At 37.0% G+C, this 27,660-nt stretch overlaps 3 protein-coding genes across 3 annotated transcripts in view; 2 read left to right on the top strand and 1 right to left on the bottom strand.

Annotated features, from left to right (window-relative positions):
* Positions 1-6,699: 6,699 nt before the first annotated feature.
* On the top strand, positions 6,700-11,341 carry LOC139966603 (large ribosomal subunit protein uL14). Its single transcript, XM_071969808.1, has 5 exons — positions 6,700-6,770; positions 7,709-7,792; positions 8,546-8,674; positions 9,799-9,912; positions 11,207-11,341. The coding sequence occupies exons 1-5, from the start codon at positions 6,758-6,760 to the stop codon at positions 11,287-11,289; spliced, it is 423 nt and encodes a 140-aa protein (XP_071825909.1). The 5' UTR covers positions 6,700-6,757; the 3' UTR covers positions 11,290-11,341.
* Positions 11,342-12,246: 905 nt separating this feature from the next.
* LOC139966604 (protein NCBP2AS2 homolog) lies at positions 12,247-16,050 on the bottom strand. The gene is made up of 4 exons (XM_071969810.1): positions 15,846-16,050; positions 15,031-15,064; positions 13,934-14,006; positions 12,247-13,372 (listed from the first exon to the last, which is right to left on the bottom strand). The coding sequence occupies exons 1-4, from the start codon at positions 15,866-15,868 to the stop codon at positions 13,185-13,187; spliced, it is 318 nt and encodes a 105-aa protein (XP_071825911.1). The 5' UTR covers positions 15,869-16,050; the 3' UTR covers positions 12,247-13,184.
* A 1,197-nt stretch (positions 16,051-17,247) lies between these two features.
* LOC139966600 (protein LMBR1L-like) overlaps positions 17,248-27,660 on the top strand; it is a 22,046-nt gene continuing 11,633 nt past the window's right edge. Inside the window, exons 1-4 of the mRNA XM_071969806.1 lie at positions 17,248-17,508; positions 20,509-20,602; positions 25,820-25,993; positions 26,937-27,040. Of these exons, the coding sequence (XP_071825907.1) occupies positions 17,449-17,508; positions 20,509-20,602; positions 25,820-25,993; positions 26,937-27,040 (432 nt within the window). The 5' untranslated portion in view covers positions 17,248-17,448. The remainder of the gene's footprint in view (positions 17,509-20,508; positions 20,603-25,819; positions 25,994-26,936; positions 27,041-27,660) is intronic.

Here is a 27,660-nt window from a genome sequence, read left to right as displayed (position 1 = left end):
AAAGAGGTTAATGGTAAATGGCGTTTTAAAGCCGTACTATGTAAAATTCCAATCGTGAAGATATATCCATTATAACTCAGACACGGCATCTGAATGGAATAATCAAAATGAAGCCTTTTTGCAATGAAGATAGCGGTAATATTTTTAACCCACCTAAGAAAAAAACATTTATAAAACTATATATTTAATTACAGAAACGAGCCAAAAGGCTTTCCAAAAGGGGAAAAATCCAGAAAATGTTGCTGCATCTTTTCTATCACTGGAACTTGATACGGTTAATGTTACTATAGACTTATAGATCTTCCCTCTCCATTGTATATACCGTACAACCGTCCTCCCGCATGTTCACACAACACCGCGCAGTGATATCAATTTGATCATGGAGGTACCTCCATGGTTTTACCTCCATGATTTGATATAGGATCCACAAATGACTCTTTGGCTTGAACCACAGTCAGTGCCTGATATTAATAGGCCTACCACCTATGTGCACAATGATTCGAAAAGAGCGAACAACCCATAACGGTACTGCATATACCCCTGATCCGCCAATAACCAGTGGCGTCACCGGACTTTTCAGTCTGGGGGGCACAGGGGGGCACCAGCATTTGATGGGGGGAACTTAGGTGGATACGGATCGCCGTCCTGTGGGAGGGGTGTAAGGGGAGGGGTGTAAGGGGAGGGGTGCCCCCTCCCCTTTGGAAAATTTTCGCATACGGAGGATGGGCCAGATGCAAAATGGTGCCACATTTGATGCTAAATTCGATCTGAAGATATCTCCAGAAATTGCTATTTTTGAGGTAATGATTTTAACAACGCGCAGAATTTTGCAGAGGATATGAACCACATGCTGTCGATATTATGCCTAACCCTATCAATAGAACCTACATTTGTTGAATTAATGTGTGCATGACCCCCGACTCCTTTCTTGTCCTTCTCGTTCCCTCCCATTATCTATTAAGATAGGGCGGGTTACGACTTCGATACCCGACGGTCAAGGATAAACTTTTTCATGAGCCCATTTGAAGAAAATACGAATTACTGTGCTTCTTTGTCCTTATGAAAAACCAACTCAGATGATGGGAGTTGAATATAACAAAATATATATATATTTTTTTACCAACCCAAATCTCAGATGGGGGCACTCGGGGGCACTAGGTTTTCCAGGGGGCACGTGCCCCCCCCGGCCCCCCTTGGCGACGCCACTGCCAATAACGGTACTGCATATACCCCTGGTCCGCCAATAACGGTAATGCATGAACCCCTGATCCGCCAATAACGGTACTGCATGTACCCCTGATTATGATCATCTCAAGCCCTTTGTGGATTGAGCTAGAGCAAAGGGCAGACTATGAACGTTAATTGACGGATGGGCCCAGGTTGCCTTCGTGCCCCAGTCTAATCTGTTATATTTTACTCTGGGCCAAAAACGCCGGCCAACGCTCTACGCGGGGTCTCGGAATAATCAGCTTTAATATCTCTGTAGGCCCTGCTGGCATGATAAAGGTGTCCTGCGGTGACGGAACGGCACTTTCCCCATCCCATTCCCCAACACCCCCACCCCCACCCCCTATAATTTAGGAGATACGTCATAGCCTCCTTATTGTCAAATATAACTTTTAGTACCCACGCAAATGTAAAAGACAGTTGAATATACTCATGCCACATATCATAGCCTATATGGAAACCGACGCCTGTTCGCTCACCGAGACCACCCCGTTGTTCCCCTCACCGTGTATTCTCCTCATCCCCACCCGTGACCCTCTTCCACATGTAGCTATATGACTTATTCACGTACATACATGTACACTTATATAACATATACAGGGGTGTTAAGGAGTGTTAGCTCAGTGGTTAACGCCGGTGCCTTCCAATCATAAGGTCTCCAGTTCGAGTCACTCCGAGATTAATGTATTTCGTCCAGTTACAGAGTTGTTGACAATTGACAATTCATGATCATGGACGTTAAATATGAATCTAAGAGACTAACTTCGGTCAGCTTGCGGCTTCAATAAACCAATGAGGCTTCTTCACAAGTTCCTGCTTTCAGGAGGATCTAAAATACATAGGCTGCATATACATCGTGTGTCCATGGATCTCCTCCGCCCGGATACGCCCACCATAAACGCCCATGTCGGTTTATACTCGAACTACAGTCTGCTTGTCATGCCGGAAAGGTTACTGACATTACTCACGGCGTACATGTGCTGCATCTGGAAAGGAATAAAAGAAAAACAGCCACATGTTCTTCTCCTTCTGTTTTTTTTTACCTTTGTGGATTTATTGACATTTTGTACTTTTTTAATGAGTACTTTCCATGAGCGTGAATAATGTCACTTTTCAGTGACCACGAGAGATAAGGATCTCGAAGGTTATAAGTATACTGTAACCAAAGTATTGTTAAAGATTTTTATATTAAATGGTCAATTCGTGAGTAAACTAGATGTAGAGAGTATTTTAATATAATGCCTCTTTAGCCATGTCCTCTCATTAAGTCACTTAATTGTATTATTTACACTTGGATATCACTTGGAGGATCAGATCACGAATAATAAATCATCGATAAATGGTTTTAACAAATAGCATGTCAATCAAACATTTCAGTAAAATGTTTTGAATAAATTTTTCCACACTAAAATCAATACATAACAATTAACTGGGGGTGGGTGGGAGTGTCACCCCCCCCCCCATCCCACCCACCCTTTTTCGACCTGACCCATGCATGAAAATCAGAAGCAGTTATTAGCAGTGGCGGAATAGTTTCTGAGGGGGAAGGGAAATATTTTTTGAAGTGCAAAAGCGCACCTGCAAATTGCACATTACGGGGATATTATTTTGGTAGATAGGGAACACGTTCTACACCTTCGCCCATCCTACGATTCATCGGTGAACCAAAGTTTAATTTATGAATATATATATATTCATTTGTACCAAAATATGATTTCAAATAATCGTACATTCACCATTTTTGAAGAGGGATGTTGATTGATTTCTAGACCGCGTTGCGGTGACTAGCTCAACAACCCTTCGAAAAATAACATAAAACGGCAAACTGCTTTCTTTATGATTACAAATGCAGCCTGTGATTGGTTGGGAGTGCAGGGCCCACAGAAGCTTTAGAACTTTGATTTAGTTCTTGTTCTCCTTTTTATCGGATTTCGAACTCAAGCGTTTTCAGATATTACTTGTTTTCTCGTAGCAAGTTTGAAGCACACAATGCATGTGAGAGAGAGAGGGAGAGAGATTCACTGTCTATGGAATTTATTTCAAAGTACTGGTAGGGGTCCAAGGAGGGGGGACCCCCTGAAGTTGTTAGATTTCGAGATATTTCTTGTTCTCCCGTAGAGACATTAAAGACAAAAGCAAATGCCAGTAAGAGGAATTCAATTTCGGGGGAAGGTATTCCCAGGCAGGAACAAGATGAAGTGTGTTCATAAAGTTCTCTATAGGAGATATTTGAACTTAACACAGAAATACATATTCTAGAGATTCCAATTTCATTTGAGCGTATTTCGAAGCCCCTGCGGGTTTTTTATTCAGATTTATATTTCCAAAAAAAAAACACGTTTGGTCTTTCTAACATTTTCTTTGTCATTGTCCAATATCTCCAAGCAGTTTATATTTAAATTATTCTCTAACATGTTTAATGCAATCGATAAAACTTTCGCTCTGCAGTGTTTTACCCTCTCCAGCCGACCAACCGAAATGTCTACATCTGCCCTGGATCCCATCGAGGGGCCCGTATCAGATTACATCTGGAGTTCATGTCGCAGGTGTTCATTTGTGTCCTTTTTCCCTTCTTCTTCTTCTTCTTCTTCTTCTTTTTCTTCTTCTTCTTTTTCTCCTTTTTTTTGTTGCCCGTTGATCGGTTAGATTTTCTATAGGTTTGAATCATGTATCAGCAATTAAACAAGGATATTACGAGATGAAAATAGCAATATTTAGTTTGACATTCTTAATCATCTTTGCATGCATGGCTAATTCGTGCAGATATTCTTAGAAAGATCACAATTTTATCAACATATTATTTTCATCACTATCATTTCATCAAAAATCAATACTGTTTTGCAATTATTGTGAGACATTCCTTTTTGTATATCTTTCACTGTAAAATAGTAACAAAAATCAACCGTAGTTATTTGATGTGATGATATTACAAAATGTGTACTCTCTCCAAATAATATGAATCAATGAACATTTTATACATCTGGATTGACTTTGCAGATGTTTTCTGTTTTTTTTCTCTTTTGTGTTTTATTGGCTTGCCGATCATCAAGTGACGGATGCTTAGGCCAGGGGAAGAATCTCCCTTCCCTTTGAGAAATCTTCGTATGATCAAGGTTGCTTAATTAGTTGCAACATGATGTTATAGTTTGCCACTTTTGAAGTTATCTATGTTCAAGGTTTTTCAGAAAATATCGACTTCGTTTTCATCCGATTTTCTCGTGACCTTGCAAAAAGTTCTAGGGACTCTGAAAAGGGTCACCCCCCCCCCCCCACACACACTTTGAACACCACTGGACTATATCAGCTACATGAAGACACTGTCCTATTTCTTGTGTTTATTCTATATGCAAGGTTAAAGTGGGTGAATGGATAGTTCAGTTGGAACACAGCCCACAGAGTCACTGCGGATTAATCTTTGGCTCGAACCCCATTATGTACTGAGCCAATGTCTTCGTATGTGATCTGATTGGAGGGACGGTGCGTGAGGGATAGGTTGGTGGAGGGTGAATAGTACGTTATATACGGTATGATTCTATCAGAAATTAATATTGCTTTTCTTAAGAGAATAATATATTCGTCTCTAAACGATATCAAGAAAAACGTTAACGAATTTTCTTCAAAGAGAAAAACAAACAAAAAACAATAAAAAACAGCAACACGAAAATATTACATTAAGCACCTTCTTTGCTTTGCACATGCTTTCTCTCTGTAGGTCCCATAGCACGGATACGGTACGTCACTGTATGGTGTATTGCTCATCTTATGAAATACTATAGTATTAAATGAACTGCATCTGAATAGAGTGCAGAGAACATAATAAGTGCATGTATACACACATATATATATATATTATATTTATATATTATATATATTTATATATTTACATATATATCTATATATTTATATATTATACGTGATCAAATAATTAAGAATTATACCACAAACTGCCGAAATGTTACAGTACTTACAACGAAGAACTGAGTGGGAAGTTCGGAATCGAAGATGGTGAAAAACAAAGACAGTGTTTCTCCAGATACGATAACCAAATATTTTGTGTTTAGGTAGCCAGGGGCCGGGTGGCATTCGATAATGCCATTGATGTGGACGATGACAGGAAATAAGGGGGTCATGGTATTACCACGTCCGTGGCATTGTGTCTGGCAACAGCAACAAATTGTAACGGCGGTGGATGTAGCAGAGGTGACGTGTATCCCACAGGAAGGAAAATGTACACACACCACACTTACCCGCATGAAGTTTACGGGGATACACGGAATTGGAGTTTTCTTATGTTGTTGAGTAATGCTACAATGAATTAACGTGTACTACCGACATGTTTGCATGTAACGGTTGCCCTGACGACTTAAAGTCGTCCAAATAAAGATATTTCTTCACATAATTATAATTAGTACGGATTAGAGCCAAGAGGATATAACAGCCGTAATCGGAGGAAAGTTATTTTTGATCGATGAAAGCCTGAAAAATATTCCTAGCATCCTGTTGAAGTTTGCATGCAATTCCTATATGTATTTTTCTAGATAAACGGCATTTGAAGCTGACACGATTTGAACCCAAACAGAACTTGAAGCAAACAGACTTGATGTCATATAGAAGCACCTTGACAAATTTCTTTTCCCCCGCCCCCTTTATTTTTTGTCTTCTTTAAAATTTACATTCAATTTCCGTCTTCAAAATAGGGAAGCATCTCAATACGTGAACACTCTACAGATATTAATTTATTGTAAATTAAATTTGATGAGAAGTAAACATTACTAACTTTTCATTTACCTTCGAACACCGATCGATCCATGATCAAAACAATGATTAATGTGAACAAATAATGAAAAGCAAGGCATTTTAGCAGGCAGTGTAAAACTATGATTTTCTTCAAGCTCACTTATGGTAGTGAACAATATATCTCTATAACTCCATATAGGCATCTCTTGGAAAATTCACCAGGATGTTCAGAACATAATTATGTAAGGCAAATCGCGAGAATGCAATGAAATTTAAGTATGTTTATTTAGCCCATGCATGTCTGAGTATTTGGTAGTAAATTATTATAATAATTAGTTCGAGAGGAACATCAACGTGCTTATGTCAATGACATGTAGATATTGCTTCGAAAGTGGTCAAGACATCTTACATTTGAGGGGGGGGGGGGGGGATTTGGGAAGACGTCTGTTTCGGGAAGGGGCGGGGTAAGGGGACAGGGATTGGTTCGGGTATATGCTGGTCACGTGTAGCGGGTGCGAGATAAAAATGAGAAGGGAATTTGGGAAGGGGCCATGAATGGTTTAGGGTCGATAGTTAAGGAGGAGAAGGCATGTAAAGGTGTTGGAAAGGGGAAGGACGAATTTCGCTTGAACTCATCTGCAATTAATTTTTACTTAAGCTATATCAAAGAGTAAGCTGCCATGTTTTCACTGAAAAGTCAGAAGGCGTTATTTTCCGAACAAAGTGTATATATTACCATCTTTGATATTACGAAATAGCGCCATCTATCATTCTCTTTTACCAAATATCAATCATGTCGAAGAGAGGTAGGTTCTGATAATGTTATAAAAATCCTCCAACATCTCCTAAATCCCTTTCAGATTTCAAACTAAAATGGCGAAAATTACTCCTGTAAATATCATTTATGATGCATTTACACATATCGTATAAAACCATTCGTTTCGGGGGATGAAAATGTGTTTTGTTTTCCATTGACTATTTCGCGAAACATACAGCAGGGATACGTTGTTAGGATTTTAACCGTGTTCGGTAAAATCATAAAATGAATGCTGTAAGTTGCCCAACGAAATAAAACTAACGATGAACGAAAATTCAGATATTATGTAAATTTACATGACTATAATCTAAGTAACTTAAGATATTTCTGTTGTGGTACCTTTCTCAGTCTAACACATTAAGTTTACATAAACGTGAGTAACCTAACGTAGCTTCTCATAATATATTCATACCTAACGTTAGGCCTAACTTAGGCAAAGCCTAGCCTAAGTTGGATTTGTGACTTGTGTATTGTTAGGTATTGGCCAGCCAATATTTATCAATTTTGGGATAGGTCTAGGCCCAAAGTAATGAACAGGACACATTGTTGTGTTGATGGTAGATGTGACTTAGTGATGGAGTAACAAGTTATTGAAGCGTTAGTAATATGTTCAAACCAACATAGGCCTAACCAAGTTTGGCCAGTTTACCTCTGAAGCAATAGACAGTACAGGGATTTGAAATGTTACCAGGACTGGAATAAAAGTATCGCTGAAATATTAATCCTGCATTACTTAGAGATATTTTCAGATTTAGGAAAGCTGAGTCCATGTAGTATCATGTAAGAATAGCAGTAAGTAAAGTATATTTTACCATACAAATTTTCAATTTTGGAAAATCACTTGTTAGCCTGTAAAAAAGTTTGCATAATCATTGGTTGAATTGAAATTGGATTACTTATCCGTCAACTTGATCTTTTGTCTTACAGGACGTGGTGGAAGCTCTGGTTCGAAGTTCCGTATCTCGCTGGGTTTGCCAGTGGGTGCAGTTATAAACTGTGCAGACAATACAGGTGTGTTTAATGAAAATAATACAAGGATAATGATCAAATAAGATTTGAAATGTAAGGCAAGCAACATCACATAAGAGTCATTAATCGTGCGTAGATTTCAGCTTAGATCCCGTGAGATATTCTAAGTTATTTCAGCAATGTTTAAAAATTTGAATATATGAAAGATATATGTGTTCCAAAGCTGAAATTCATGCAGCAACCTATTCATTATTGTCACATACTGTAAATATTAAGGCTGTTGGTAAATTAGTCAGGTAGGTTGTGGAGCGGTTTGGAAATTCCCTCAACTTGTACGTCGAGACAGATGATAGCATTCTTTTTCCATAATTTCCGAATTTCATCGCCTTATCACTTTCAAAGAATAAGTTGAAACTTGCAAAGTACCTACCAGTGTGCAAGTTCGTCCATTGGTGATTGTATTCACTATCTCACAGAAATTTTGTTGTTTCTAGATCCTGGTTCTAACTTTTTCACATCAAGTTGGATAAATTAAGTGTAGAAATTGATACATTCCGTCTTTCCATCTTACTAATATAGTGGTGCCAGCAAAGAAGTGTGTGTAGCACTTTTGTCTTTGCCATCCATGGACAATATGGATGCATGGGTAATGCATTAACGCAGGACCTCCATATGTGACATAGATGCACGGTTAACAGAGAGAAGTAATTGAAATTATGCATAAGAATAGTACGATTCTCACCTCCTTCCATGCACAATTGTTTATCTTTCCCATTGTCCTCCTCAAATAAATAGGTGCAAAGAACCTTTATGTCATTGCTGTTGCTGGAATTCGTGGAAGGCTGAACAGGTTACCAGCTGCTGCTATTGGTGACATGCTTGTGGCAACTGTGAAGAAGGGTAAACCAGAACTCAGAAAGAAAGGTTAGGGTCAGCTCTATTTACTCAAATGTATGTGTGTATATTAGATCCTCCTGCAAGCAGGAACTCGAGAAGGAGCCATCATTGGCTTATCAAAGCCGCAAGCTGACCGAAGTCAGTCTCTTAGATTCATATTTAACGTCCATGATTATGAATTGTCAATTGTCAACAACTCTGTAACTAGACGACATAAATTAATCTTGGAGTGACTCGAACTCGGGACCTTTTGATTGAAAGGCACCGGCGTTAACCACTGACCTGACAATCCTTAATTTTGGTTGAAATTTATGATAGTTGCCTCCTCATAAATTCACTGCATGATTGAGTTAAAGTTGCTGGGCAAATTTTTAAGGGTTTTTCCTGGCTCCCCCTTCAACAACAGGCCTTACATTTTGGTTGTCCGAATATGTAGCAAAGAAGAAAGATCAGTATGTACACTGTAAAAGAAATGTGTAGGGGGGTGAATAGAGACCAGGTTGGGTTGGTACCAATTCATCATTTTACCTATTTGGGTATATTTAGTTACAATGCAATCTGATTGGTGTAAACAACTAGTTGTTCACTGGACAACCACAGCTGATTTTGGTTGTCCGAACAGAAATGTGGTTGTGTCGGACGACCGGACTACCATTAAATATTTGCCGGGAGTTGTCTGCAACTTGATCTCTACACAATATATTTTTTTTGGTGACATGTTTTCAGTCTACTGTCAATATTAACTGTCATTCTTTGGTGTATTGTGCCATGTATGCCTTTAATGTAATTAAAAAACTGCCACTAAAAGAAAACTTTACACTGTTGGTAGAGTGAACAGTTGTCATTTTACACTCCATAAGATTACACTCCATAATTCTTATTAGACCCATGTTCCCTTTTTTCATTTGTAAATGTTAATTTATTCCTCAGGACTATCTTTCTAGGCCTGTTAGTGTGGCAGATGATGGGCAGTTGCATAGATCTTGTGAGCTGTGGTAGGCATGAATGACAGTTTGAAGACAGTTCCTGAGAGCTAAACATTTCCATCATCTTATTTCTTTGACATGAATGCCATTGATTATGTTTTGATATGCATTCTTTATTCAAAAAGTGATATTTTAGTTTGCACTTTGATTTCATCCACATTTCAGTAATGCCAGCTGTTGTCATCAGGCAGAGGAAGGCCATCAGACGAAAAGATGGAACTGTGATCTACTTTGAGGACAATGCAGGAGTGATTGTCAACAACAAGGGGGAAATGAAAGGTGAGCTTGAGGAAAATTGCCCTGCAGGGATTTTTAGATTTCAAAATTTTGCTTCCAGGGAATAAATCTAATGTTCACATTTCTTGTAGCAGTTGTTTAAAAGTTTATGAATGTTTTTTTTTTTTTCTCGTAACATGCTGAAAAAAAATGCTTATGGTCAGTATACAAAATAGCTGTTCGTCTTTGCACTTTTGTAACAATTTTGCCAAGTATGTGTAGTAGGTAACTATGCAATACTATATAAATTATTCCTATCTTGATGTGAGTTTCATTTATGTGTAAGATGTGTAGAATTCTGTACAAAATATAATAAATAATATTAAGTCTTTAAAATTTGTTTAATAGAAAAAGCTGTTTAAACAACTTTAGTAGCGTATTGCTACCTGTCAGATAAACTATTCCTGTTCGGACAGCAGAGTCAAACAGTCTAGTGGGCATGAATGCCAGCATGTTAAAATGGTGACCCACACCTGTGACACACTATCCAATTAATTTAAACAATAGGAGAAAGTAAGTGAAACTAAACCAGTTAATGTAAGGAGCTGCTCAATGCCACTAATATAGCTGTCAGGGCAAATTCTCAGTGGTTGTCCGGTCTTCTGAGATGTCCAAATTTCTGTTCGGACAACCAATGTCAACTTTGGAGGTTACCCGCATAACGACTGGTTGCTTGTATCAAACTTATTACCCCAAATAGGTAAAATGATTAAATTAGGTTCACTCTCTGTCATCGTTTGGAGATTATGCAGTAAAAAGAACCAAAGGCAGGGAGGGGAGTTTTTATTAGCCCAAAGCTGGTGTTCTTTTTGTCAAACGTACACATCTCTCTTACTGTGTACATAGGTCGTCTGTTATTTTGCAACATGTTTTTTCAGACATCAAGATTAAAACTTAAGATCTAGTTGTCCTTTGGAAAAATTCATGAAACCTTGCCCTTGCTGTTTTCATTGCAAGAATTGGAAAGTAAGAACATGGCTAAAAGTTAAACTGGAGTTGATTCTGAAAAAAATATTCATTGGTTGACCCTTAGGTAAGATGGAATACTATTTATGATTGTCCGTACAACAGAGTTTTGTTGCAGAGCAAGTGCAATGTAGAAATGGAAGTTCTGACTGGACATTTCTACCTGTCATAAATGGTTTTGATCATTATTTGTGGTTATTGTAACAAATTCCAATGCTAAAAGCAGTTTACAGCATTCCTGATTTTGCTCTATATTTGATATTTATGAGTCCTTGTTCTTTTGTGGGGTTCTGCTATAATATTAAAGTTTTTATTATATTTGTCATTACAGGATCTGCCATCACAGGACCAGTCGCAAAGGAGTGTGCCGATCTGTGGCCCAGAATAGCAAGCAATGCTGGCAGTGTGGCTTGAATCAGTGATGTGGTTTAATTAAGGAAAACAAAATAAAAGCCAATAAAAATAATATTGTAGTTTTTCTTCCTTTTTTGTTTCTCAAGACTATATATCTTTGCTCTGTGTGGAATTTCCAAGATTCAAGGCAAAAAAGAAAGAAATGAAAATAGGAAGTCCCCCCCCCCCCCTTCATAAAAGGTTATGCCAGCAGGCTAATACTGAACCTCAAAGTTTGCTTTAAAGCAGGGTTTACGACTGGTCAGCAGTTGGTATCATTCTCAACTGAAAGGGAGAGACAAATTGCATGAAATCACAATCTGTACCAAAACCAAATAAGGGATAAACCTTGCAGACAAGACTAAGTACATCTTATCAAATGTTGGGAAACTTGAACATGAATAGCATTCTAATTAGGAGTGAAATAAAACCTTTAGAGGTAGAATCAATAACCTGTGAATACATCATTCATTGGTCAGAATTATGCAAGATCACAACCCAACATGCAAATAACTTTATGGTAAACCCAAAAGAAATGTCAAAGAGGCTGCTGAGATAGAACTAAATCATTTTCAAAGAGCAAATTTCCTGCATACAAATTAGGGCTGGCTCAAGAGAGCTGTTATTTGTTATCGACTGATGTGAAAATTTCATATTACTATGTAGTGAATTTATTCAATGCAATCTGCATTATCATTTAAACTAACAAAAGATCAGTATTGCCAAAGTGTCCTAGAAAATCATTAGGTGCTCAATGTTAATTGGCTGAGGACACAAAACTAATCTTGATATGTAGACCATTCAAATACATTGCCATCAGTCCAGGTTCTATAAACATTTTGATTTTTGAGAAGTGACCCTTTAAACTACTGAGGTTCATCATTAATGTGACTGCACTATGTGTAGTTAACACAGGCCATTACGTTAGTTCGTCAAATGCAACACAAAACAATCAGAAAATATTGCCTCAAATGCGGGTTAACAATTCATTGCAAATTTATTAAGAAAAACTGGTGTTGAATGTCATCTCAATGATGCTCTGTTATTTACATGACATAAAAAAGGACATCCTGCACAGAGGCGTTATTAATTTAGCCTTGTAGGGTGTGAAGACTCGCGCACAAAGAAACGTCTCATGCCAGTTATCTGACCTAGTGTCGAATGAGGTGTAACAGAAGTGTTATGCACCACCATCTATCCCAAAAGAACATTACTAGCACCCAATTTTGTTGCCTACTTGGACTATCTCAGACCTGCCAACCTACTTGTCACAAAAATAGGGAGCTTAACATTTTGCAACTGTTCAGCGGTTGGCTCTATTGTAGATGCTACTATGTTTGAATCCTGATGTAAGCGACTGTCAATGTATATCTTGCTATGAAAAGTGCTACCTAACCTACAGTTGGTGTTACACTGAACACCTGTCACCACTTTAGTGTAGCTGCTGAGCTTTATTTATTCTGATGGGGTAGTGCACGATTTTAGACTGGGTTTGTCTCAGCATAAAGGCCACAAACATATTGTCATGTCATTAACAATAACTTTTGACACACCTGAATTCACAATTAATGCTACGACTATGACATCAGACAAAATAGATGCCCCTTATATGCCTTTTAAAGCATGAAACCCACCCATATCCCCCCCCCCCCCCTTAAGATCTTTCTTAACTGTTGTGGGCAGTTGGTCATGACAAGCTTCTCTGATGCAAATTGCATTTTGCTGTTTGGATTTCCCTTGTCCTTTAAGGCAACACATTTCTCTGAGCATCTCTCTTTAATGGTGATAATTTATTATATCTTATGAAAGCTCTATGTCAGTGTGTTTATTTCTGATGCCACTTTTCATTAATGTGGCATATTGCCTGCCACAATCAGTGTAAAAAAAAAACAATCTCCCTGACACAAATGTATCCTCTACTTTGGTTTATGTTTGTCTTCAAGTTCTCCTTTCTTAATTTTTTCTTGGAACTCTTTAATTTCTTTTTGAAGTTCCACAGCAAAAGTTCTCTTAAAGGAAGCTATCCTGTTTTGTGATGTGTCTTTCTGCTCGGCGATTCTTCTGATTGTTTCCGATTCAGAGGCTTTCTCTACTGCTTCGTGTCCTATACAATAAGTGAAAGAAAAATAGAAATACAAGAAATATAAATACAGGAACACAACACAACTCTAAACTATGTAGTATGTACTGCTTACCTGTTAATGAAAATACCATTCAATTTTGTGTTTTGCATTAGAATACTAATTCTAAAAGTTAATCATCATCAAATCTAACCTTGCACTAGTTCTACATATGGCTATTAATTGCTTGAAGTTGTCATAAACAATGATTTGGCCTGGAAGGCTGTTAGTAATAAGGTGACTATATTGTTTTTACAGGAAATCTAGGAATATGATCTTCTTGTTGACCCAGCCCCCCCTCCACCCTCCATTTTGACATAACTTGGTCCGCACCTACACTGAATGTTAATATGGAGGGATGGCATTTTGAGGATCTCTTGAGTTTTGTGACTACAGTAGGAATATCTGGGTATAAAATTTTGGTCAACATTCTAAGAAATACTTGCAAACCCTGAAGGACATATTGTAGGTAAGATACCCTGCTTTTAACATTAACATTCAGTTTCTAATGATAAATTACAAATTATATCAGCAATTATCCAAACCTTTTTCCTGTGCTTTCAAGATTCCATAAGCAGTGATCTGTGCCAATCTTCGCATGAAACGTGATTCTGCAAGCTAAAATACAAGAAGCAACATTATAGACATCTTCACATAACCTCTCAAAATTCTTAAGTATCCTACATCTGAAAGTTTACATTCATCATACACACATTCATGTTTTGCTTACAAGCAAAATGTCAAAGAAACCCTAATTTTCTCTAGTCTGACCCTTAAGTGAATGTCTTTTAATTAAGTCTTGTACTGCTGGGTTCACTCAGGTGAAGTGAAGTATGCAAATGTCACTTTGCTACTGCATACTCTGGAAATTAACAGCAAAGAAATTCTGCTTAATTTTCCATTTTTTGAGTGAATTGCTTGACATTTTCATTATGGAATGACCAAATTCCTGCCTCTTGTTGAATTTGCAAATTTGGCCAAAGAAAGTATGCGAACCTCACATTTTTCTGAATACTCCGGAATACCTGTTGTATGTAGTTTGGACAGACTTATAAAAAACACAGTGGAAACAATTCCTTCACAGTAGTTGCTAATCTGATTTGATCACAGAAAGCAAATTGTCAGCAGTACACTAGTCCTTCCATTGTGGAATTTGTTGAAACTTTTTGCACCATTTTTATGTGATTCGGTGGCATACACCCCCCCCCCCCCCCTCTCCTACTCCAGATAAAATATGGTGACCCAGGGCAAATTTATGTTTATTTATCTTTACAAATAAGGTTTGAGGGAGAGATTTTCAAATGATTTATTTCCAGTCCCAGGGATGGGCATGAACTTGGAGGCAAAATGAACTTGGCTCCAACACCCAAGGATCTACCTACTCCGATGGCACAAGATAATTCATCACATGGGAAATAAAGTGGTCAGATTATCTACATGAGGATTGTTCCTTTGTTGAAGTATTATTTCACAAAAACAACATCTGAAAGACATTGTTTGTCATTGATCATTCAGTTTGATTTTAAGTGTATTACTGAACTTGAATGTAAAGAAAGACTATGGCTTTTAGATTAGAAAATGTCTAAACTATCTAAATGAAACTTAAAACTGAATGATCAAGCCCAGCTGGAACAACACTTACAGAATCCACAAGTTGTGGGTGGTTGGCCAAATATCTGAACATGGAAAAAAAAAAATATCAGAATCAAAAATATTATAATATCGTTAATAACATTATTGTAAAACTAGTTAAATCTGAGTCTAGGGAATAATTTCATGTTGAAATTTTGTGTAGCATGTTCAAAGGCTACAAATTTTTTCTCACATTGAATACTTTTGCTACTGTGTAGAAACATGCTACACATATTAACACTTTTAAAGCAACAAGATCATTTTGTATAGCAATTTACGATGCAATTACTGGATGAGTTATTCCCTGTACAGCAGGGCTGGGGAGAGTTGATACAATTATAAATCAATCCAAGCACAACAGTAACACCAAGGTTTTCAAGTAAAAGAACTGTACTGAGTAAGCCTTATTAATGAAGCAAAGAATCAAGAGAAAATATGATGTTGATGAAACTTCTCGGTCAGAACTCAGAATGATACCCAATATTTATTTATTGCAAGGTCGACTTCAAGCAACAGCCGTGTGCTCCTTGCACCATAATTATTTTATCCTTTGCAATGTTGTGTTGTAAAGTTAAGATGGTTCAATACCAACATATGTAATCAGAATGCCTAATGTCCTTCTAGTTTAAAATAAATTATTGAAGGGTATTTATTTCCTATTCTGTGCCTTCAAGTGTAAATTAATTTTGTTTCTTTTCCCTATTATTAGATAATGTACTATATAAAGTAACATGCCACTACACTGTGCAACGCATTGTAGCAAAATAGGTACATGTACTAACTCAATGGCGGTGAGGCAATCTTAAATAGTTAACATCCTTTCACCTTAAAATTGTTCGGATCACCATTTTACGTCGAACTTCGATGCCCTGGCCACGAAACCCGAAAACATACCAGTCTGTAGTTACATTTTCTTTCCCAAATCACGGAACCATCGGTATAGATGTAACACTTGCGGAATACTAATCGGTAACTACTACTAGCACCGTCTTTATTCTAAATTGTTATGTAATGGTCAGTAAGGGTTGATCTTGACACTTTTGAACATGTGGATGAAAAATGTAGAACCCATGTTCCATGTATGCTGAACGTCATGGATTCCGTTGCAAAGTAAAATAGGTAATGCCACTCAGTAATGCCACTGTATGAGCGGCGTCGAAGGCGTTGTATAAAATCTACATGACAAGGAGGGGATGGGGGGGGGGGGCGACGGAGGGCAATGGGTAAGGAATATTAAAAATGATCGAAGAACTGCAGCGTCCAGAGAACTTAAAAATAGATAATATCATCAAACAATGCCTAGGATTTCCAACTCGTTGACTGTAGGGATCAAAGATCAACAAAATTAAAGGGTCATTCCATACCATATGCTATACACATAGGCCTAAATAGAAAGCAACCATATTCTACAATGCTATATTGCTGAAAGATATGCGTGGCATATTAGCATATGTTGTTCCAAAATGGTTATTGGTGTTTGAAGGTGATTTTATCATCCAATGGCTACTGTAGTCGTTGTAAATCTCATTCACGAAATTTATGAAAATATCTCTGAAGAAACTTGAAGATCGCAGGAGAATGCCTGTAGTGTACAGCGCAGAAAAAAAACAAGTTTGTGAAAAACCCTAAAGTGCCTTTCTTCATGAGTACGTAAAAGGTGACTTTCTTGGGTATAAATAAACATTTTCCATTTTACCCTTATATAGTTAGCTGTTTACAACAGTGTCTCTGGGGGGGGGGGGTGAAATTGTAATGATAAAAGAAGCCTTTTTTTAGAAAAATATTCAAAGACGGAAAAGTCTTCTGGTAACCTTTTTTTAGAAAAATATTCAAAGACGGAAAAGTCTTCTGGTAACCTATAATTATGGTTTGTCCTTCAAATCGAGGTCACATAATGTGCCACTGCTCCACGAAGTATGTATACCCTCCTAGTATAGTTTTTTTGTTTTCTTAAGCCGTGTCTACAATATTTCTCTTTCAATGGATGGAATTCAAACCAATCTTCCTCAAGGTTTCTCTGATCTCTCCTTTCCCCCCACTTTTTGAGTATATGTTTGCCAGATTTCGACTGCAGGGAGGATAATCTCGACGGTTGGTTGGATATTAACAAGGGGTCGCCCTTTACAATCATGGTAACATTAGGCGAACAATGGATTCTAAAGTCACATGACAGAATTGTTTACCGTTACTTGCGATCTTGTTGCACAATTCAAGAGGCTTCACTATTGTACATACAGAACTAAGCAATTCTTACATACGCACATTGTTAGAACGTTAGTACCACCACACAATAACAATACATGTGTAACGGACTACTTAACTGTCCGAATCCATTACGATATGCATTTTTCGTCATATTAAAGCTAAGTATGGAATCGTTTTGCTTTGATAAAATTTTCGTCATTTACAAAGTCGAAGATATAAGGTGATGGAACAACAGTGGGACGCAAGAGAACAAGAATTTCATGACACAGTCCGGGAATATTTTGTAAGTGTAACAAGGCATTACGATTACACTATGTTAGATTAGTGTTAGGGAAGTGGCATTAGGCCTAGGCCATAGGTAAGATAAACGCTAGGCGGTTACTAGGCTAAAGTAAGAGTAAGACTATAACTGTATATAAGACGTTTTTCGTCCAACACCGGCCAAGGAAGTTTATGAGTGTGAAGTATTTACTATTATTACTTCCATTGACAGCTCACAAAGTACGTACAGTAGCATGGTGACTTCGAAGTTCGGACACTTAAGACTTAAAACACCCCAAAACTAAATCTTCTGGTATAAATCATATGAAAATATACTTCATATGGTGGGAGAATTTTGTTATAGTACGATACACGGCCAAACTTTCTTTCCTGCAAACTGTTTTCACGTTGTTTTCCAAGAAGATTCTTCGTGATTGTGGAACTGGTATTTCTTGCTAGAGTATTGCGAAGTTCGGACACGCAACCCACAGTGTGGCGCTGGTGATAAAATTGGTGGCACAGTTGCTCTTTCAGTAATTATAACAGACTTCATAGATCGTTGTCATTTTATTGACAAATATGTAAGTAATTTCTTGCACACGGGTCATTTAGGAGAGAAAATAACTGTAGCTTCGTACTTTTTGGTGAAATTTGACTCTTCCTGTAGATTTTCATGGTGAAATCGTGTATTTCTTAGGGTGTCCGAACTTTCGCAGTATGCCGAACTTCGCAATACTGACTATACCTAGGCTAAGACCGGTCATACTAATTAGCGTCAACAGGCCCATTTCACGACAACTCAAGACAACAAGTTTAAAATACCATCAAATACAATGATTGTAATCAGAGTATATCTGGATTAGTTTAAAACTGACTGAAACCATCATGCATACATATTTTTTGTCCAAGCACCTTGGAAGAAGTGTTTTATTTATAGAGAGTTTTGGAGATGTCCATTCATATGAGGTTTCTATATAATTGAATTATTATGAGACTCATTTTGTTACCCTTTTGGCCACTGATGTGGATCGTGGGAATGAACCATGGACATTTTGTGTTCCAGTAAGCTCTTGTTTTCAAGAAATCTACATATTGACACCTAGTTTAGAAAAGTTAGTTACTTACAGAATGATATGAAATTTGAAAGGGGTCCATTGTATTTAAGGACCTAGATTCAGACCTCCTGTGTTGAGTCTTGTTACATTATCACAGTAAACTGTTTTGGAAGTAATTGCAAAAAAATGTGGTCAAGTTTTATGTAGCTTTTGTATACACCTTATGCATTACCTTTTCCCAAAATTGGGAGGATCGAATATAAGTAAGGAGGAATATAAGTGATTCATGATATATTTCTTTGTGTTTTTGTCTTCATTGTGAACATGTGTAGAACTGACTCAGCAGTTGTTTTAAAATATGAGCATTGAACCACTTGAACCTGGAGACAATTTTATCCTGTATTGAGGCTAAGGCCCATACAGTAGGACTGTTACAAGTATTGCTGACCCATTGTCTTAATTTCCCTGTCACAAGGAAAGGAGTTTTACTTAAATAACAATCCAACTGGAGTGGTGACAGAAGGGACTTGATTCCAGCTACGTACACAGTACGCATAGTTGTGGACCACACAAAATCATTGTACATATATGATCCTGTCTTGAGTTAATCACAAGACTAAAATTTCATACATTAACACTAGTTTTACTGTACTTTTGGATTCCGTAGTTAATGTGAACAAGGAATGTTTGAGCACTACACTTAGCAATTTTGATTGATTTAAACTACTAGTATAAAGACAGATATAAAGTATAATTTACTGTAAAAATGTAGAATAACAGACAGACATACTGTAGGCTGCTTAGCCTTTAGACTCAGCATAAAGAATGTGTACAAGCTAGGTGATCTTGTGTTAGCTCTCACTAGCATACAAGTCTGCCCTGTTGTTTGATTGAAGACACACTGGATGAAAGACACATTCGCTTTCACATACACTGTTCCACTTTTATAGTTTCGGTGAGAGGAAATATAATCATGCTCTGGTAAACATGATCTGAAAGTGATATTTATTTAAAGCTGCCTGAAACTGTTGGTTTGATTGAAACTTTGAACATATGTTTCAAGAGATATTTTCTTGGAGAAACTGTATTGAATACAGTGCCACTTTGGAGACGTACACTAGCATACTGTGGATCTGGATGCATGTATGCCCAGTCAATACTGACAGATGTAATCTTACTTTTCTCCTAGACTATCCTTGTCATCATTTTCCAAATAACCCTAATATTGAGAGAGACGAGTATCCTGTTCAGAGTGGATGCACTGAAATCTTAGTGCAAGGCTATTAGTTTGAGAACAGCAATACACTGCTGTTTTTTTTTCTTTTCAATTCTTATGTACTGAAAAAAAAGTCTGAGACTGATAAATTCTGAAGTTCTTGGAAACTGGGAGTTGGAGTGGAGAAATCATAGTCCAAGACTTAAATTTGAGACCAGCCCAACGTTGTTCTATTGGAGTTTTTTAACTAATATTCTGAAGTGGCTGCGCTGATGTATGTATGTATGTATATGTGATCTTCCCGCAAGCAGGAACTTGCGAAAGAAGCCATGGAGGCTTTTAGACTCGCAAGCTGACCGAAGCCAATCTCTCGGCACACATCCATTTAACGTCCATGTCGGGAAGTTGATATTGAACAACACCCTTGCCAGACGACACACATTGCTGTCGGCGGGGAATCGAACCGGGGATCTCATGACTGGGAGACGCCGGCGTTAACCACTCTGCTATACACTCCGCTGGTCAGATGAGGAGTAGGGAAAAGACTGGACTGGGCATCTGTGCATCCAGCTGCTAGGATACATCTCTTAAGTGGCCCTGCATTCTATAGTTGGACCATTTTCTTTAATAATTATATTTACAATTCACTTTTCGATTTTATTTTGAAACCAAAGCCATTTATGGGAAAAGGCACAAAACAGCTTTTATATTTCATGTTTCAAATGACGATTCTTTTTACTTTTCTCTTCAGATTGTTTTATTTTTCTTTGCATCTTTATACATCCTGTGCTATGTGGGACTCTCATATTACAAGAGGCATGCTGACAAGGAGGATTATTATTCCTGTAAGTACTTTACTATATATTTTTTAATCTTTTATTAATAATTGTCACCTACCAACCTGATACGTCTGGAACTAAATATATGGAACTGATACATCACATTAAATTGGCACTCGTAAAGCACATTGAGCAATCCATTCAGGTTGGATTCTGTGCTATACTTAGACTAATTATTATTATGACTTCAGTACTCTCTTACATTTGTTATCCATGCAATCTCTATGTGATCCAATCTACCTGTTCCACAAAAACATGGTAACATTTTAGCGATTTTCCCTCCCTCTTTACCTGTTGACCCGCTTCCAGGTCAAAGTTCACTTTCCCTTTCGTCCGAAATTCCGAATCTACCATTCAGAAGGCTTACAACATTTTCAACTTCATAAAAATCTTCATAAAAATAAAAAACTAATTGTATCTCATGGAGACCTCATTTCAGGATGTCTTTTTCAATTGATAATAACATTTCTGAGCATATATGGCTATAAAGGCTGCAATTGTTCTGCATGTCTATGCAGTACTACTGTACTTAGGCCCAGTGCAGAAAAGGGAATTAAATGGAAATGCTTTGTAAATGGGTTTGGTTTGTTAGTAGTGCTATGTATGTATGTATGTGTATCACCCCTAATTTTACCATTAGAAGAACTGCTGATTTATTTATTTACATATATATATATATATTTATTTATTTTAGAAAACACAGAGAAATAAGATATGACTCATAATTGACAAATAAGGAGTATTGTTTTGAAAATATTTTATTTCTCTGCTCTTTTCTAATAATATTTTCTTTTGGAGTATACATGGATTTTCTTTATAATATATATATATATATATATATATATATATATATACATATACGTGATGATACACAGGCAAGAAAGAATGCTTATTTCTACCAACGCTTGTTTTGGTGGCCAGATTGTTTATTCTTTGTCTCCTACAAGAAAAAACGGATAGGCTCAGCAACCTTCAGGTGGTTTTCCTGGAAGATAATAAAACGGAAACGAAACATAAAAATACAACACACATAATTGTGTACCAGACTGACTGTACTCTCTGTGACCCATTTAGGCTAGTTTCTACACTGAACTGAGCAACAACAATAACAAGGATAGATCTGGGAGTACCACTGGACTTGATCTGACTCAACACATATTAGTAATGTAATCGATTTAGACACTGCGACATTTAAATCTTGGTACGTCTGCCTTACAACCCCTCTCTGTCATTTCTGGGCAGGCATTACACTCATAAAACAATAACAATTAATCTAGTTAACCAGTTATACACACAACGTGTAACTTGTTAGGCCTATAACAGTATCAGTATACAGTAATACATCGTTATCTCTGATATTTTCAAACACTGACTCACAACTTCCATTGCAATGAGCAATCTACACTACAGATATATTATTTCACTGGTACATTGAATCTTCAGTTCCTTATTGGATAATTTGCAAACTGCAGCTACCTCAACAGAATCACACGTTATATCAATACCACAGGGTTTACTGCTATTAAAAACTCTTTGCAGGCATTCCTTTGGACAACCAGTGATGTCATAAGTATTAAATTATAAGTTTAAACTGTAGTTTAGTCTCCGTATTCCACTATCAGGGTAAAGTTTTAAGGATTTTTTTCTAGTTGTTGCTGTTTGGTTGTCCGAACAGCATATTTATTTGGTTGTCCAAAAACAAAGTATCAGTTTTTAAGTCCATAGGTGTTTCATAAACCGAAAAATGCAAAACACACTTCACGTTTCATGCACAATTACTGAAATGAATGAACCTATATTATTAAACCATATGTTATAAATGTAAATGATGCTTCACGAGTATTGTGACTTACAACAGAGTGTTTATAGAAGACATGCCCTTGAAGTATCATTAACTAAATGAAGAGAATTAACCTGTACTAAAAGCCAGTACTGTAAGTAATCAATACGATTGATACAGAGGCTCACAGTATTTACTCCTTATCTGTGAATAAGTGAACTTTCTGCTAAAAGATTGCATGGATCAACAGAATACAGGGCAAGGAATTTTGAAATTCCAAAAGTCTTCAGGTTTGGAGTGTTTTGCAGTCTTAATTCAACACAGGCATTTGACAAATAGGCATCTGTACAGTGTTTTTTTTGTTTTTTTCTTCTTTTTTATTATTTGGGGTGGGAGGTGGGTGGGGGAGATGGGTGGGGGTGGGGTGGGATAGGATTTCACGTTATTTTCAAATTTCATTTTCACTCAACCTGCAATGAATGAGATATCATTTGGTGACGTGTTGTTTTGCATTTTTTGGGTAATCTGTATCATTAATATGAAGGAAAAAACCTCTGAACTCTGGAAAAATGTAGCATAACGTATGTGATAACAACCTGACTAGTAAATCACACATCATGGCAAGCATGTTCACTCATTATTTAACCACTGTGCATACTTGTATGTATTAAGTTAGCAATGTTATCAGAAGCGATAAAATTGATTGTTTTTGTTAAGTCATGCGAAGATTGCACATACAGTTGTTGTTATCAGCTTGTTAGGTTTGTATAGTAAATAAAGTTAGTTTGCTTAAAAGCAAGGTTGCTCAAAGACGGATGTTCTTCTTTTTTTTTTTGAGCCTGGTTTGTTGTTTGCAGCACTGGTGATCTCTCCTAGACTTGTAGATGTGGGTGTGGCCTGTAATGTAAGCTTTTACGTAAACGAGTCACCATGGGGTGTTGCTAGCTGGATTTTCCCAGGAACACTATAGCACTCAGCATGTTCCTGATTATACACCTGGTATGTGTCTCGTTGACGAGGTACAACTTATAATGCAATAAAAAACCTGTCAGGTTTGTTGAAAAACAGATTGAATATTTTCCTGTGGAAACATTTATATATATATTTGAAACAAAAATGGTTGTGAGTCAGAGCAGGGTACAGAATGGGAAAGTCAGACTAAGGAACTACTGTTATATAGGTCTGTAAACATGTTCATCTCAGTTCAACCAATATTATTTTCAGTGAAATGTATATGGTTGTTTGGGACTATATTGTGGAGGGGGGGGGGGGTAGGGGAAGAGAGGACATTTGGCAATGTGTTATGAGTCTTCTCTTTAATATTCCAGAGTACCTTTACCTTTTTGTACTGTAATGAAGTTTATAACAGATAAATCTAAAATTGTAGAGAGAAATAAAGAAAACTGTTAGCAAACTGCTTATCTTTTGCAAAAAAGCCTGTGTAGTTAAATGTGTAAAAGTTATCTGAGGGACTGACTGTTTCAATCCTAGCAGATGCCCCAAAAGCAGACAGACAACTTAATTGGACCAATGAACAAATGAATATGATTAGAGTAAACTGAACAAAGGAGATGAAACTGGTTTGGAGATGAAAGGATTAAGGAGATAAACTCTGCAGAAGGGTGTGAAAATGTGGATAAATTAGTAAGTAGGTGAATGCTGAGCAAAGGGGACTGGGGAGGGGGGGGGATTAGGAAGGAAATAACAAATGAGTGTTGTGGAAGGACAGAAATTGTGATGAAGAGGGGTGGGGAAAAGGGGATAGGGAGAGAGTTGTAGGGATGGCTGTCATCTGCAAAAGTTTTTTGCGAACCTACTTTTGGGTCATATCCCTCAGTTTACAGACCTTAGCTTTAATCTGTTATCAATGTATTAATATACATGCACATCTTGTATTCTAGCCTACACCTGATGGTAATAGGGGCCCTGCAATTCACTGTCATGCTGTATTTAGGTTTCTACAGCTACATGCAGTAGTTTTAACAATCAGACTTTTGAGAGGAAACCTTGAGAGCAAACTTGAACAGCTTTTAAAGTTTGGAGAATTAATAATATACATTAGTCCTTGCAAAATGTGGCTATAAATTGAGTTGTCTTTCCTCTCAAGGGATTACATATACTTCAAGAAAAGTAACATCATTTATTTGAAGTTGTATTTTACATTGTACCAAACTCCAAAACCTGTGAATCATACAGTACTGCACACGTCATGCCAGGAACTTAAATTCAACAATGCCGCCGTGTGTGAATTGTCAGAATGGTATACATGTTTCTCCCTGTTTCAAATGTCTTTCTAATTTAATTAGTAGAAAATATAATATACACATGTGGTGATCGTTTTATATGTCGTCCATAGGTCTTTATTGGAATTTGTGTTGTTTGATCTTTTGGCACTGTAGTACAGAGCATACTAGTGCATGTATACTGTAGCTGCCTAAAGTCCCTTGACTGACTTCACTAAGTTGACTGCACTTTGAAAATATCTTGTAATGTTTAACCAATTCAAGAAAGTTTTCAGCGTTGGTTAAATATTGGGTAGAATCTGTTTAATGAATAAATAACTAAATTGCCCAAATCTGGCTTAAAACAATAATTTCTAGGATCCCTCTAAAGCAGCCATTGTTTAATAATATCTGAAGTATGCTGTTGAAGTATCTATAGGATTTAGAAATCAGCTGAACAGAACTCGGCAAAAATTAGTAAGACACTGACAGGAAAAGGGGGGGGGGGGGGAGGAGGATGGAAATGGTGGGATGAAGGAGAAAAACAACAATTGCAATACCTTTCTTAAAAGGTTGACTTCAAAGAGGGCTATTCTGGTAACAATTTATTATACAGTAGAAGCCAAATTGTTGATTTTCTTGCTACTTGTGACATTTTGTGATACCGTATAGCTAAGCAGTAAATTCTTAAGGGATACCAGATGGCAACTTCACTGTTGAGTATATATACACCTACTTCTGTGCTGTGATTGGAATTATTAATTGTTTTCAGGATTGTAATGGATTAAATTTGTAAATTAATTTTCTGGAATAGCTAAATATTGTCTTCCATTTTATTTACTGTACATGACAGTTCATTGTCTTGCAATCCTTAAGAAGCTCACTCACTCAATGCCGTAGAAATGATGTACAAATCTACATGTTCCCCATTTTGCGTTGTACTTTTAAGTAACCTAGCCATTTCCACTATTGTGGTGCAACATCCAAGATAAATTTTTCTTTAGTACCCAAAAATTCTGTATGATGGGAGGAAGGGGTGGGGACAATTGAGGGAGGGAGGGAGGGAAGATGTGTTGTGTGCGTGTAAGACAATAATTGGTCAGACTCCTCTCTAGTGTGTCTCTTCCCCCAGTAACTTTCTATAGGTACAGTATGCAGTTTACCTACAGTAACTTCTAATAAGCCCATTCATGGAATCTTGTCCTTTTCTTTCTCTCTCAGCTGATGCAGAGGATGCCATGGTGTATCGGATAGCACTGTGGATATGCACCTTCACGTTAACTGTCTCGCTAGGAGCCGTCCTGCTTCTGCCGTTGTCCATTGTCAGTAATGAGATACTGCTACTGTCGCCAAACAGTTACTACATGAAATGGTTGAATAGCTCCCTCATTCATGGTAAGCCCAGTAATGTTCCATTTTTCTGGAAAAGTGTCAAACAGTGTCAAATTCATAAATATATAGGGTAAAACTTTGAAACTTTCATCAGTCTTCACCCCATATGTTTCAGCATACATAATAATTTTTGAAAAGAGAAAAACAACTTTTCTTTACAGGTTTACATTTTAAATTGTTAAAAAATGGTGAAAGCCGGGTGTATTATTCTATTTCACTAAGTAATTCAGTCAAGGTTCTGTTCATCAAAGTTTCCTCAAAAGATTGTATGAAAATCTTTGAAAATTTCTCTTGTAACACTGGAAACCTATTGTTCCTAAATTGCGGTCTCAATGGTATGTTATACTATAAATTCTTAAGGTCTTGTGTCTTCGGGGTTACCTTATCATTCTAAAGTATAACGCCCCCATGTCAGATTAAGGAATTCAACATAAAGTGCAATTAATTTTCTTTATATAGCATTCACACAGTTACTAAATTTCATCTTAAGATACAAAACCCTCAGTAAAAGCCTATAGGCTATTGTACACTGTGCAGTATAAATTCATGTATTAATACCATGAACGAAATTCACTTTAAAAACAAATGATTTTACTCATCAACTTTGTGAGATTTTCTTAAGATGTCAGTGTCAGCTGCTCTGGTACAGATAAATTCAGAGCTTTATTAACTAAAATTATATGATAAAAATCTTTGTCAGTTACGGTAGAGTTATTAATTCGTTTCCATATGTAGCTCAGCGGTAGCCAGCATAACCATTATAGCACTGAAAGACATACAAATTACAGCACAGAACAGTTTACCGCTCATACCCGCACAAATTTCTTCTGTTTGCTATTCAATTTAATGAAGATATTGAATTCTCCAGGTATATGGAGGACATTTTAACTTAATACCGTGAACCCTTATATGTAAAATTGATGCAATTTGTATTTCTCATCTGCAGGTTTGTGGAACAAAATTTTCCTGTTTTCTAATTTGTCCTTTTTCGTACTGATGCCTTTTGCTTATCTGTTTACTGAGTCGGAAGGATTCGCCGGATGGAAAAAGGTAAAATGACCAATTATGAAGTTACCGTGTATTTTGTGTTGTGTTGCATGTATTGTGTTGGTGTGTTTGGTAGAAATGGATTACATGGGAATGGGATGAATCATCCAATGAAAACTTAGTTTGAAATTTTAAGTCACAATCATAGAACAAAATGGAATCTTACTCATTACGCTGTTAATTAACTCCTTCTGGACCTGAGAGATGGTTGGTTCTCTCATCGTCTAGGTAACCATTTAGAGCAAGTCATTGTTATGGTATATACTCATGGTACATTTGCATCATGAAGCAGTACCTGACTGTCATGAACAGCTAAGTCCTAGTAGTTCATGTGGCCTGTGTAATTGTGATTTGTTGATCCTGTTTTGCTGCCCTCCATCTCTGGTCCAATACAGCTCAATTCTGATTCTGAGATGATGGTTCAGCAGATCAAGAAATCGATTTATAGATGATTTAGTTTTTATTTCTTTGGTGATAAGAGTCTTCTCTGTTGAAGTATGTGTAGTGGTAACATGCTCTTAGAAGTCTGTTTTATGTAGAACAAGACTGGACAGGTTGCTGAAGAAGTGTGCCCACTATCACATGTTCACTTTCCACCAATCAGAGTAGTTTATTTCTTTAAT

The sequence above is a fragment of the Apostichopus japonicus genome, chromosome 4, assembly GCF_037975245.1.
Source record: "Apostichopus japonicus isolate 1M-3 chromosome 4, ASM3797524v1, whole genome shotgun sequence".
Classification (NCBI taxonomy): domain Eukaryota; kingdom Metazoa; phylum Echinodermata; class Holothuroidea; order Aspidochirotida; family Stichopodidae; genus Apostichopus; species Apostichopus japonicus.
Note: the sequence above shows the minus strand (reverse complement) of the source record. Positions and strands in the feature narration are given on the sequence as shown.

What these genes read in the sequence shown, in the direction of transcription:
- LOC139966603 (XM_071969808.1), top strand. An exon ending in ACCAGAACTCAGAAAGAAAG is followed by an intron (nt 8,675 to 9,798) that starts GTTAGGGTCAGC and finishes TCCACATTTCAG; the next exon opens with TAATGCCAGCTGTTGTCATC. An exon ending in CAACAAGGGGGAAATGAAAG is followed by an intron (nt 9,913 to 11,206) that starts GTGAGCTTGAGG and finishes TTGTCATTACAG; the next exon opens with GATCTGCCATCACAGGACCA.
- LOC139966604 (XM_071969810.1), bottom strand. Translation starts at nt 15,868, where the DNA reads ATGGTGATCCGAACAATTTTAAG. An exon ending in GTGATCCGAACAATTTTAAG is followed by an intron (nt 15,065 to 15,845) that starts GTGAAAGGATGT and finishes TTCCATGTTCAG; the next exon opens with ATATTTGGCCAACCACCCAC. An exon ending in CTTGAAAGCACAGGAAAAAG is followed by an intron (nt 13,373 to 13,933) that starts GTTTGGATAATT and finishes CTTATTGTATAG; the next exon opens with GACACGAAGCAGTAGAGAAA.